Raw genomic sequence first — 12,180 nt, 5'->3', positions numbered from 1 at the left:
ACTTGTCTCCCTTTGGTGTACGTATATTCTTTTATTCGATCAAAATATCTCACCAAAAAATTGCTTCCTTAATAAGGCTTACTAAATTCCCAAGTCCAAGTATCGAATTCATTTCTGTTTGATGGAGATATAAAAAAAAAAATTTAAGGTAAAGAATGCTATCAATCGACTAAATAAAACATAATTAAGTTTTTATTGAACATAGTTGAATAAGAATTATACGAAAGGTATTTTCTATGCCAGTCAGCAGAGACACTATTTTAGTGTCTCTGCAGTCAGTTAAAAATTAAAAAGTTGAATTTTTAGGCCTATTATTAGTTATTAGAGATCTGTGATCTGGTCCAAAACAATCTTTTCCGATGGAAAGTTTCTTGGCCAAGGTTATCAACAATTGAGACTCGAAGGCGGTTCCTGAATTAAATCTACGGTTTGAAGCCTTGGTCGAACTGTGCTCTAAAGTTTCGGCTCTGATCATAGTCCTTTCGTCAATCAAAGCACCTCTAGATCTAGAGCCTATAATGTCATTGTCAAGATACATCGCAGGAGTTCCCCGCTCGTTGAATGGTCCGAGGGCTGGGTTGATGAAGTTAAAATCGAGAGAAAGCAGGGTCATGTCAGTGTGCCTTTCTACCGAGGGAGGTGTGGAAACAGAGGTTTGTAAAATTGTCATGAAATAGAATCTAGATCTAGATCAAGATCTAGAGTCTAATAATAGTGTTTTAGCAGTAGATCGGTAAGTTTTTACTTACTCCCGCAAACAGTCTAAGCACGGCTTCGGGGGTCAAACTGCAGTACAACTGTTTGCTGCAGATCACACAAAGCCACTAAAACTGTCGCAAATCAATTATTTTCAGGAAAAGGGAGGACTTCCGTAATGAGCGACCACTATGAGACAGAGCAAAATTGAGGGCTTGGGATAGGGGTAGGGGTTAGGCTAGGTCTAGATCTAGGCTTCTTCTTTATTGTGTTTGATGGGGTGGTCGCTCGTCACGGAAGTCCTTCCCAGAAAAATTTCAAATCTAGAATCTAACTGTAAAATATCAAATTATAGGTTAAAACAGTACCCTGTAACCCCCCAGATTTCCATTTGCCTCAGCCCTACCCCCCGATTGGTCCAAAGCTTGTCTTCTCGATTAAGAACTCTTATCAACAAATATTTCAAAAACTATTAATTTGGGCAAATTTATTGAAACCCTCCCGTCTCATAAAGGGTATTTTTTTGTAGCTTTTTATAGGTTTTTAGGGCCGTGAACACGATTTTGGCATTGTAAAACGTCGCAAATTGTTAGTTTAGATGTTACAGTGCTTTATTTCAGGGGGGGGGGGAGACCCCCCCCCCCCCCCTACCCAACCTACTACTACTACACTGCTATTACGTACTCGCACGTCTGGGGGAGACCCCCTGAAACCCCCCCCTAATGTCTATGTTGTTGTTGTTGTTGTTATCGATAGCAACAGCTGGGATCTCGCCCTTCTGTCCAATGCCATGTTGATAAGTGCAGGTTTGCTGCAGTTGCTGTAATGTTCCATAGTGTGTTGTCAATGTTAGGTCTCGGAGAGAGAAGGGTAGCTCTGATGTCATTTAGGGCTGTGCAGTGGAACAGGTGATGCTCCACAGTCTCATCATGCATAGTCACACAAGGGACTCATTGGGGGAAGTTCCGGGTTTACTCTGTTCAGTAGGTGGAAGTTGAGCTATGTTCTGTTCGTAAGCGGAAGATTGTGGTCTGTTTCTTTCTCTGAAGGCGGTTGATATTGTCATTCCTTTTTGTTGTGGTCATATGTTTGAAAACTGCTCTGCCTGTCTTTCCCATGGCCCATCTGTTCATCCAATCTTGTTTGTTGTTGCTTTTGATGATTTGTTTTGCAGTGTTGTATGAAGTTGGAGTGTTGGGTTGTTCCTGTCTAGATCCCCGTTTGGCAAGTGTGTCTGCTCTGTCATTTCCAGATGTCTGAGTGTCCGGGGACCCACTGCATTACTAGGTTGATGCCACAGGATGTTATCAGATGATGGGATCCAAACAGTAGTCAAATATTGTTTTAGATGATGGTCATTATGATCATTATCTATGGCTTGTAATACTGATAGTGAGTCAGTGAAAATCACAATACTCTGTGCTTTTCCAGGATGAGTGTCAAAAACTGTGCGGAGATGGTACAGTGCTGTTTCAATTGCCATCATTTCTGCATCGTAGTTGCAGCATTTCTCTCCACAGGCTGCAGAGATCTCATTGGAACTTCCATCTGTGTACTGTATTAGTATTCCATCCGGCTTTGGTTGTGCCTTTGAATGCTGAACCGTCCGTATTGACGTGTATCCAGTCATCTGAATAGCTGTCGATTGTTTGATGTGATGCAAGCATCAGCGTCATTGGGTCTGAAGATTTTGTCTCTTGTCTTTGAGAGATGTTGTAATGATAGGCTTTTTTAAAGAAAGGTGGGGAGGGATGTTTTGGTTGACTCTTTTGGTCTCTTTTCTGTTTTGTGGTAGATGGTGGCTCTCCATTAGTTCTGTGATGTGATGCATGATTGACTTTTGTTGAATTCGTTTCTTTGGTTTCCATGTTTCTGCTAGTTTCCTGTTTGGGTGGTTGGGGCACATTCTTTTAGTTCTTTCATGTAGCTCCAAAACTGCTTTATCTCTGCGGATTCCCAGGGGTCAACATTTGCAAGGATTTCGCATGCGGCGGTAGGTGTGGATCTCATGCCACCATTTATAAAACGAAGGGCATTGTTTTGGACCTTGTCAAGGGTGTTGCAAGTAGTTGTACTGCACATAGTGTGTAGGCTATTGCTGTATTCCAGGGAAGATCGGACATAACCCAGGTATAGAGCTCTCAGAGTTTGTTTGTCTGATCCCCATGAACTGCTTGCGAGTTTCTTTAAAAGTTGGAGTCTTTTTTTTTTTTGTTCCTTATGTTCTCCACTTGGCTTTTCATGGTTAGCCTCTATAGTCAAGTTTGATTCCTAGGTAAGTTGGATGTTCTTCTTTGCGGAGACTTTCATTTCCTATCTTTGGTTTGAGATTTTCTTTGGCTGCTTTCTCTTCGTGAAGATGGTGTATACTGTTTTCGTACAGTTTATTTTAAGTTTCCATTTCTGACAGTAATTATGGAGCCTCTTGATGTCTATAAAAGCAAGCATTATCCCAAAAAAATCCTAAAACTGAACCTTAACTAAAAAAAACTGACCTTATTCGTATATCCGATGGCACTAAAGTGGTGAAGGAGCTGACTTCCGGTAGTGGATGTGACGCGAAACGGGAGTGCTTCTATAAAAATACCTTAATTTGCGATTGAAATGAAATTGATTCGTGTTCAGCGCATCAATGTTTAATAATTAATATTTAGTGGAAAATGGACAACTGACAGCTAAGTTTATGACGGGGGAGGAATAGATCTCTCTAGTAAAAAAAATACCTTTAGATCTAGATTCTAGAGATCTAAATCTTGTGAGAAATTTTTAAGTTCTTTTTAAAATGTAATTCAGTAGCCAAATCAACATGCGACTAAACGTAGAACAACGCAAACTATTTTTAGGTAAGTCGGCCATCTTGTGTGATGTCAGACTGGGATACCCGTCCGACCACGTGACTGATGATCTAGCCAACTGCATGGCACCAAAGATCGCCATACCTACCATGGCACGACTATTGGTGCATTGGTTTTTTTCTGGAGATGTACTGGTAATGTGATATGATGCAGTGCTCCGAGGACGCTGCTGCTTTTATCTCTTCTGCGCATTGTTTATTGGGCCCGGGGAGGGGGAGGTTTATCTTCGGGCATCTTTACGGCAATTTTAGCGCGCTTTGTTATCTTTGCGTTTACCGTGTTTCAATTTCAAGCATCAGCGTTCTTTGTTTTGCTGTTCTGAGCATCAACGATTTAAGCTATCTTCCGTCACCAGAGCATGGCTGACGTGCTGCTGTTAGCCACAAGTGTGAAATTTTATCGTGCGAAACACATTGATTGAGATAATAGGTCAAGCCACTGACCCAACATGTCGTTCCATGCGGTACCTCCAAAGATGGTGTAGTGTAAGAGAATCTTTAGTATCTCCGCGGTCTTCTAAAATAATCGGTGGGCATCCAAAAATGTGATGACATCACATTACTTAAATTAGCAGCCAATCAGGGGGTGCGCCGTTCTACGTTAAGCCGCATGTGCCTAATCGTCGTGGCCTGTGGCTTGTTGTGGAGTGAAATTTTTTAACGAAGTGACTTTCTCCGAACGCTCGGGAAAATAAACTTGACCCCTATTTCTCCAAACGGTTTCCGTTCTCGAGATTTTTTTGCTTATATATGCGAGAGTTCGGTGTCATCTTTCATTCTGCCATTCTGTGAGGACTGGGAAGAAGCATTTTTTGCATCGAATTCAATTTCTAAGGCTAGAGATTTTTAGACGTCTGAATTTTAAGATACTTCAATTGTGGTTGGGACAACATTCCTGAATTATACTTCATTTTTGAAAATGCCTTCAAAAGGTACTACAAGAAAACAAAACTGCTCAACTTTGGAAGTAACCTATTTTGCGTTTAGTCACCCCTAAGGCAAAAACTAAATCACCAAATTGTCCCTCCCCTGTCTCGGCAACACATTTTTTGCTTACATACGAAATTGCGTGCACCAACACATTTTTTGCGTGCAAGGTATCATACTCTGCTTACCCAATTCCGTGCCATAATGTTGTGGCGTGTCGTCTTCTGCCTCCGTGACGCTTGGCCCGTGAATGTTCTTCATCATGCACGAGGTGGTGCGCTTCAAAGTTGGTGATGTTTTCGCCAACTTTATGTTTAAAGAAGCACTGTCACAATATTCCAAGGAAACATACACAACATGGGTGGTCCACCGAACAAAGACAGTCAAGAGCTGCAACGAAAAAATGCTAGCCAATTGCAAAGCTGGAGGAGCCAAGCCTATTGACGAAGCAGAGTAGGGAATGTAGTCAGCTTGATTGGCTCTGATCACATGTGCGAGTAATGCCCGTGTCATGTTTATGAATGTCCATGCACTCTGTTTTCTTTTCAGTTCTTTTTTCATTATAGATTACGGCGTTGAACATTTTCATCAGAATTTAATCATAATAATAATAATAATAGATAGCATTTGTATAGCGCATATCCCCGCTCAACAGCAGGCTCTATGCGCTTTACACTATTTTATTACCCCAGCAGACCATGGAACACTCTGAAACATTCTCAGCTTCCTGGGAAGCATACAGTGCAAGCAGCTGATAAAGCACTCAAACACTAACAAACTGACAAGATCTTTCGCTGTCTATAGCCGGGTACCCATTCCCACCTGGGTGAAGTGAGGAAAATTCGTGTAAAGTGCCTTTCCCAAGGACACAACGTCGGGTCCCTGACGGGATTCGATGTAGTACACTGCTGTCGCCAATCGATAAATTCAATACAAACGTTATCTTGACCAAATGCCTTTCTTTTTTTCATTTCTCTACAAGCTGTCAAGCTGCTAGTGAGACTTCATCTTTTTAGTATTTTTCGTCCCCTTAAAATGACTCCTGTCTTTGAATTCTCTGGAACCTTGACTCTCTCATCATCAGAATACAGATATTCTATGTTATTCAACCCATCTGACTGCAACATACCTTCATTTTTCATCGTGATGTTTCCCTTCAAATCTTTTAGCTTTTCCCTTGCGCGGAGTTCATTTTTCCTGTTAAATTTTCATGGGTTCATGGAATACTTTGGCATTTTTATACTTTAATACTTTTTCTAGATGTTCACATTCCAATTCAATATATTTGTTCTTTGATGTTGATGCATTCTTTCTTTTTTTTCTCACGCTGTGCCTTGTACACATTTCGTGTGAGTTCTGTTCTGTTGAGTATAAAATGCAGATTTTGTGTTTGAGAGAAAGAACAGCTGAAATAGCTTTTTGGCATTGCAAAACGCCACTTCGCCATTTACCCTCATTCTGGGAGGTGGCTGTCTGTTTCCGTGATGTCAGAACGAATGAAGATGTATTTCGTTATCCCTTTGATGTTTCTTTGGTAGTGTATCTGTGGTGATGATGTTGTTTCGATATATGTCCTGGGTTTAGGTTATGTACGTAAATTTTAGTATCATTATCATGATAACAATTATTTGTCATTATATCTAAATCTTGCTTTGTTTGTAATGTTTGCTTAATAGATAGATTTATTTCTATGGACTTGTTCCTTTATTACCGTTCATACTAACATTGTTGACAGTTCAGTTTTCTATACCTAATATGTAGTCAAATTATCTAGCAGTAGATATAAGTCCTCAAAGTCGATCATGGATTTGAACCTTGCTAGCACATACGAGTTAATTTCCCTCTTCTATAAGTTTGCCCCTCTGAATTATATTTCCCCTTTTCTGTTGCACGAGGGGATAAGACTCGGTGAATCACCTGAATCTTCACTCCTGTATCTTATTCTTGAGATAAGAAATTCAGAAACTTCCACGCAGCCTCTACATTTCTTCTTTTAATTTTCAGACTTTTTGGATTCCTCAGATTTTCAGCTGAAAACTGCCTCAGAAAAACAGAAAACGTGAGGTTGCCTAGCAACAGATGGAATGTAACTGGGTGGCTTTCCTTCAAATCACTCAATAGTAGCCTTTCTTGTAGACTCAATGTCTCTTCTTCTAGTTCTTTACGAGTCTGAACCTGACGCTGTGCGTAAAGACTCAACGTGTCTATATAGGCCTACTATACACAGTATTATACACACAATTGCGTGCATATAGCAAACTATGATACCTTGCTTTGAACTTCTGTGCCCGCAATTGCGTACGCGTAGACTCAGCCGTCATGATGTGATGAAATCAAGCACTCAAAAATTTTTCGGCATATATCAAGATCTATAGAGTTATTGATATTATAATCTTGAACTTGTTCATTAACCTTGCATTTGGTGACAAAATACCCATCTGAAGAATCTCCGTATTTGGCCCCAATTAATGAAATAGGTATAGACATCGAGTTTAGATTTGGTTTCTGTGGAGACAGGGTAGGGGGAAGGATATCGTGGGGCCAAAACAGGATTATCCCCCCCCCCCCCCCCCCCCATCTGTCTTGAAAAGACGTCGAGATAGTTGTGGCTGAAAGAGATCATCATCGCTTCTTGTAGCGTGAGAGGTAAAATAACCGAGAAAATGGCTGCCAAAGTGTGGTGAATTCCAAAGCTTGAGTTTGAGTATCCTTGGAAACTGGAAATTTACATTTTCTGTGCCTTTAATCAATATTTTTCTATAACATCCACACAGAAATGATTTTTTAAAAAGGACATTAACAGATGTTGAGCCAACAAAAGAAAATTTGAAAAAAATTGCCAAACGCCCAGAAAAATGCCGGTTTCTCTGACTTTGATTTTGTTCTTTTGACGAGCGCTTGGTTTCACAGCGCTGCCTCACAAATGATAAAAGAATGGATGCACGGTCTAGTCAAGCGCATACACAAAAAAACGCACACAATAGAAAACAGAGTTTCAGGTCCCAAATTTTTAAGCCGACACAACCTCTGTGACAAGGGTAATATCAATAGTGGAGGCGGTATTGCACAGAGGCCTACTTCATTTATAAGTGTTTTGCAGTAGATCTCTAGCATGCACACTTCAGTTGCATGAGAATCGTGAGGAGTCAACGGTCATTTGTCAGCACATCTCCCTCTTCAAAAGAGATTATAACATACAACTTGCCGGCTTTCTGCAAAGTTAGGTCAAGTCAAGGTGAAGTTGTGTAGAGAGTGAACCCTGGTAGAGCAAAATAAGCGGAAAGGCTTCTTAGCCAAGGAAAAGTGGCTGATCCTGGTAGAGGTATATAAAAGATGAAGCCGACCTGCATGTTGGCATGGTATAGGGGGCATAAATCATGTTAAATTTTAATCCTGTTGTCCAACTTTGTATTATATTTCTGATGATGTAACTGGAAATTCATACGTAACGTATTACAATGAGGAAGAGATTCGGCATCATTCTTCAGTATAGTGTAGACACAATCGGTAACATTATCTCAGTTTGAGGGTACACAAGGGATACTATCACTTTGTCACAATGAAGAACTGACAAAAATATTAGAAACCTGAGAGTCAATCATGACTCACCACTGGGACACATGTACATTAATCCTTTTTGAGCCTTACTGGTGTTCCCATCATGTTGCCATATTGACTTTTACTGGCTTTCCTGCTGTAGCGCCATACAAGCAATTACTGACCTGACACACCTGCCTTTAACTTTAGTGCTGGCTTAGAAATAAGAACAACCCACTCTAGATTTAGGTGCTGACGTCCTAGATCCTTGAATGTGAAATTTCATTGAAATCCGTTGCTTAGATAAAAAAACAAAAGTATTCTTTGCTGCACCCCTGAACGTCTTAAAAGCTCTGTCAAAATATATCGGTTCTGGGAAGCCATCAGCTGGTCACCATTTTGGTTTTGTTGTGCTGACTTGCTGGCTTATTTATGGTGCTAAGAGGGTTAAGTCCCCATACCACCACTCCCCACCCCCGGTCCACCTCTGCAGAGAAGACAGTGTGAGGCGTGAGGAGTTGGCGGTCATGTCATGTGAAGGCACTCGCTTTGTCTTCACATGTGTATATCATGACATGTGCACCTCCTCTTCAAACGAGATTATTACACACAACAACTTGCCGGCTTTCTGCAAAGTTAGGTCAAGTCAAGGTGAGATTCTGTAGAGGGTGGATCCTGGCAGAGCAAAAGAAGCGGAAGGCTTCTAATCCAAAGAAAAATGGCTAAGACATGAGTCTCAGCCTTAATCAATCAGTTTTCCAGCCAGCTTGGTGTACTACTCCTCGTTGTACTTCTTTTTCTTTTCAGTTTTCTACACATTGCCAGTGTACGAGATGGTTTAGTTGAACTGCAGATGAGTTGATTTTTTTTTTCACTCCCTCGACGATATCAATTTATCTGTAGTTGACCATAATTATGTTGTTGCTACTGTTGGGAAAGTGGAGGTGTTCATAATTGCAATTGTAAGGATAATATGTTCCAGTCAATTCAGTTTTTTCTGTCTACTACTGGCTGTTGATATTCCCACACCTTGTTTTTTTGTACACATCCTCCCCATTCCATATGTTTATACAACCTGCCTACTTAGGACTTCGTATTAAATTTAGGCCTGCTTCTTGCAGGAATGTGGTGTTGATCAAAAAGAATGCTTAAATTTTTTCAACAAGTAATTTCCAGCTCCAAGCTATGCTGTGATAAAAAAAAGATATGGTATAGTTTGTTGATATATTTAGTTTAAGTTATTTTCTCTTGTGAATCACGCAGTCTCTGAACTACTCAGCACAACATTCTGTGAGAGAGACGTTCGAATTTGGGTGATCTTTAATGACATGCCCTTACAATGGTACCCCCTGTCTTTATAATAGGAAGCAGCTTATTTATGGGAGACGCAGGATTAACTAATGTGTTTTACTTAGCTCTTGGCTGGTTGAAAAGATAAACTAGATGCTGCTTTTGTACTCCTCAGAAGAAGAAATTGAAAATATCACCGGAACCCCCTGTTGGAGCAAAAGCAGATATGATTGGCCCTCCTGATCCTACCTCCAACATCCCTCCCATCAGGTTCTACATTCCACCGAATGAAACTGCCACAGAGAGAGACTTTCGATTGAGAAGGAAGGAAGTCCTTGAATGGAACCAAGAATTTTGGTCAAAACACAACACAAAATTTTTCAAGGTATGAGTCAAGCACAGATAACTCGAACGAGTAAAAACTCATATTCACAGATAGCTCACACAATGTGCCATTCTCCAACTGAACCACAGTACTTTTTTTGGTACTGACAGCACTGTATTCTCAAACATCAGCACAGGTATGTCAACCAGCTCATCTCAAAAAGCCTGATAAAAAAAAAAATTTCACAATTGTCTCAAATTGAAATTGCCAAAAATACACCCATCATCATTGACTGGCCCTCCTGACATGACACACACAACACTGGTATCTAGACGCATCATCATACATTACTTGTACTTCTTGTGTGCATAAGTCATTAGAACTTTCTTGAATTTAGTCCATGCGAGGGTGGGTGGCGGTGGTGTGATTGAAGACAGACAGTTTGACACTGCTTCTTAGCCAAATGGTGTGTGAACTTTGTTTGTTTGCATGTGTGGGTATGTGTGTGCGTGGTTGTTTGTTGAACGTGAAGGAATGTACCAGAAAGTGATTACACAAAAAGGAGTGGGTGGCGTGCTCTGACCAGTATTGATTGCATCTTCATGATCGTGATCTGACATTCGAGTAATTTTTAATAGTCATAAGGCAGGTTTTTCATCAGCATCACTCTTCCTTTCTCTTGCTTGTACACCAAATACGGCGCAAACACTATCCATCCTTCCATCCCGTCATCCATTCTAGTACTTTTCATAATGCTATCATACTGTCACCGTTACTTCGTTAGATTTTCTCCAGTAGGCTACCTCATATAATTTTTAATTGTCACGGTTTACTCAAATTATGAATATGTCAAACTCATACGTGAACCTCAGATGTTGTTTGAGATGTCCATGCTCAACTGTATTGTCTTCCATTAATACATTTATCAGAACTTTAACAAATGATGTGCATATATTGGACTATAATGTAAGTAATTATTTTCAAAATGTTACTGTACATTCACTCGCACTGGAAGTTCAGCACATTCAAATCTTTGCTAACAACCTTAGATTGCTAGGTTTAATAAGTTCAAATCAACAATTCAAATTCTTCCCCTTTTTGGTCCTTTTTTTTTAAAGCACTACATGCCTTGAGAGATTCTCAATTTTGTTCTCCGTTTTTTTCCCATTTTGGAGAATTTCATATTTGTCAGTTTTATGAACACCATGACTTCATAATATTTTTTGTTTTCTTCGGGTCGCTTATTGAATTGTCTTAACTCTTCAACTATGGGGGGGATTTCCTCACCTGGACCGGGCCCTATCTGTGACCTAGGGACAAATTAAAGATTTCGACTTCAATTTTCAATGTTAGCCACGTGTATTATGTATGAAAATAAAGGGGAAATAATGAACTATCTCAACCTGTTGCTACGATCATTCTTCAGCCTGAGATTTCAGTTTCGATTACAATTACAAAAGTAGGTGTGGTTTTGAAGAGGGAACGGTGGTAATACAAGCCAATGAACACAACTGCTGGCCGTAGTGAAGTCCCATGAGGATTTATTTTACCCTGGCAAGTAGTTTCATATCTTTTTAAAGTCTTTCATAGATATTATTGTTAGCGGTCCTGCCACTGATTCAGGTTTGACGAGAGGGGTGTAAAAAAAACTCTTCGTTTTTATATGATATAAAAATTTGTTTGGAATCTTCTGTGAAAAGTTCTTAAAGTTTGGTTAACAGTTGCCTTTCAAGGCCTGCATGGCTATTTTAACCTAATAAGCGGGTGGATGGAAGGTACTACTGGTAGGTCCTACTTCTTTATTTTCCTTCTGTTATTTCTGTCTATCTCTCTGACTTTTTCCAAGCACTAAATGACCATTAATGTTTCAATGTTGTTTTCTTTACTCCAGCAAATTGAGGCTCTTCATCCTATTCTTTCAGAAACAGGACATTCAAGGTATGCTTGCTCTTGAATGGTCCAGAATGTGTCAAATTTGTGGCAATTATGTCATATATATTTATATTTTGTTATTTGATATTTCTCAGGAGAAAGAATTGTTTATTCGGCAAAATATGAAGCAGCCTATGGAGGGGAAAAAGAAAAAGTCATTGACACCTGAGGAAATGTCTGTTTTCTACAGATCGTTTTTGAATGAAAACCGGAATTCACATTTCCAGTATAACAAGTAAGACTCAAAACTTCTGTCCCTCTCATCTTGCCAGTCTTGCATCATATTCATGTGAGCGTGCTGACAAAATGAGTTACTTCTCGCAATCCGCAAATGAAAATATTGGCCAAAAATCGACACTTGGGTCAAATTTTTTTACTTTTTATTGCTACCATATTCTTAAAGTACAACATGCCTTTTGTTATTTGACATACTTATAAATTATAAAAACTTCACCTTTACGCGTGATGTATCTATTTCCACAGGACTTGAATCTGAGAAGTAACTCATTTTGTCAGCACGCTTGACATATATAATTAATTCTCTCTCTCTCTCTCTCTCTCTCTCTTTCTTTCTCTCTCTCTCTCTCTCTCTCTCTCTCTCTCTCTCTCTCTCTCTCTC

At 39.8% G+C, this 12,180-nt stretch overlaps 1 protein-coding gene across 1 annotated transcript in view; it reads left to right on the top strand.

Moving 5' to 3' along the window:
• The first annotated feature begins 324 nt into the window (after positions 1-324).
• Positions 325-12,180, top strand: part of LOC101857655 (COA8 family protein CBG23705, mitochondrial) — a 12,778-nt gene continuing 922 nt past the window's right edge. Inside the window, exons 1-3 of the mRNA XM_005101656.3 lie at positions 325-653; positions 9,480-9,689; positions 11,657-11,796. Of these exons, the coding sequence (XP_005101713.1) occupies positions 519-653; positions 9,480-9,689; positions 11,657-11,796 (485 nt within the window). The 5' untranslated portion in view covers positions 325-518. The remainder of the gene's footprint in view (positions 654-9,479; positions 9,690-11,656; positions 11,797-12,180) is intronic.

This window comes from Aplysia californica, unplaced genomic scaffold (genome assembly GCF_000002075.1).
Source record: "Aplysia californica isolate F4 #8 unplaced genomic scaffold, AplCal3.0 scaffold00293, whole genome shotgun sequence".
Taxonomy (NCBI): Eukaryota; Metazoa; Mollusca; class Gastropoda; order Aplysiida; family Aplysiidae; genus Aplysia; species Aplysia californica.
The sequence above is the reverse complement of the archived record's forward strand: the minus strand, read 5'-3'. Positions and strand labels throughout refer to the sequence as shown.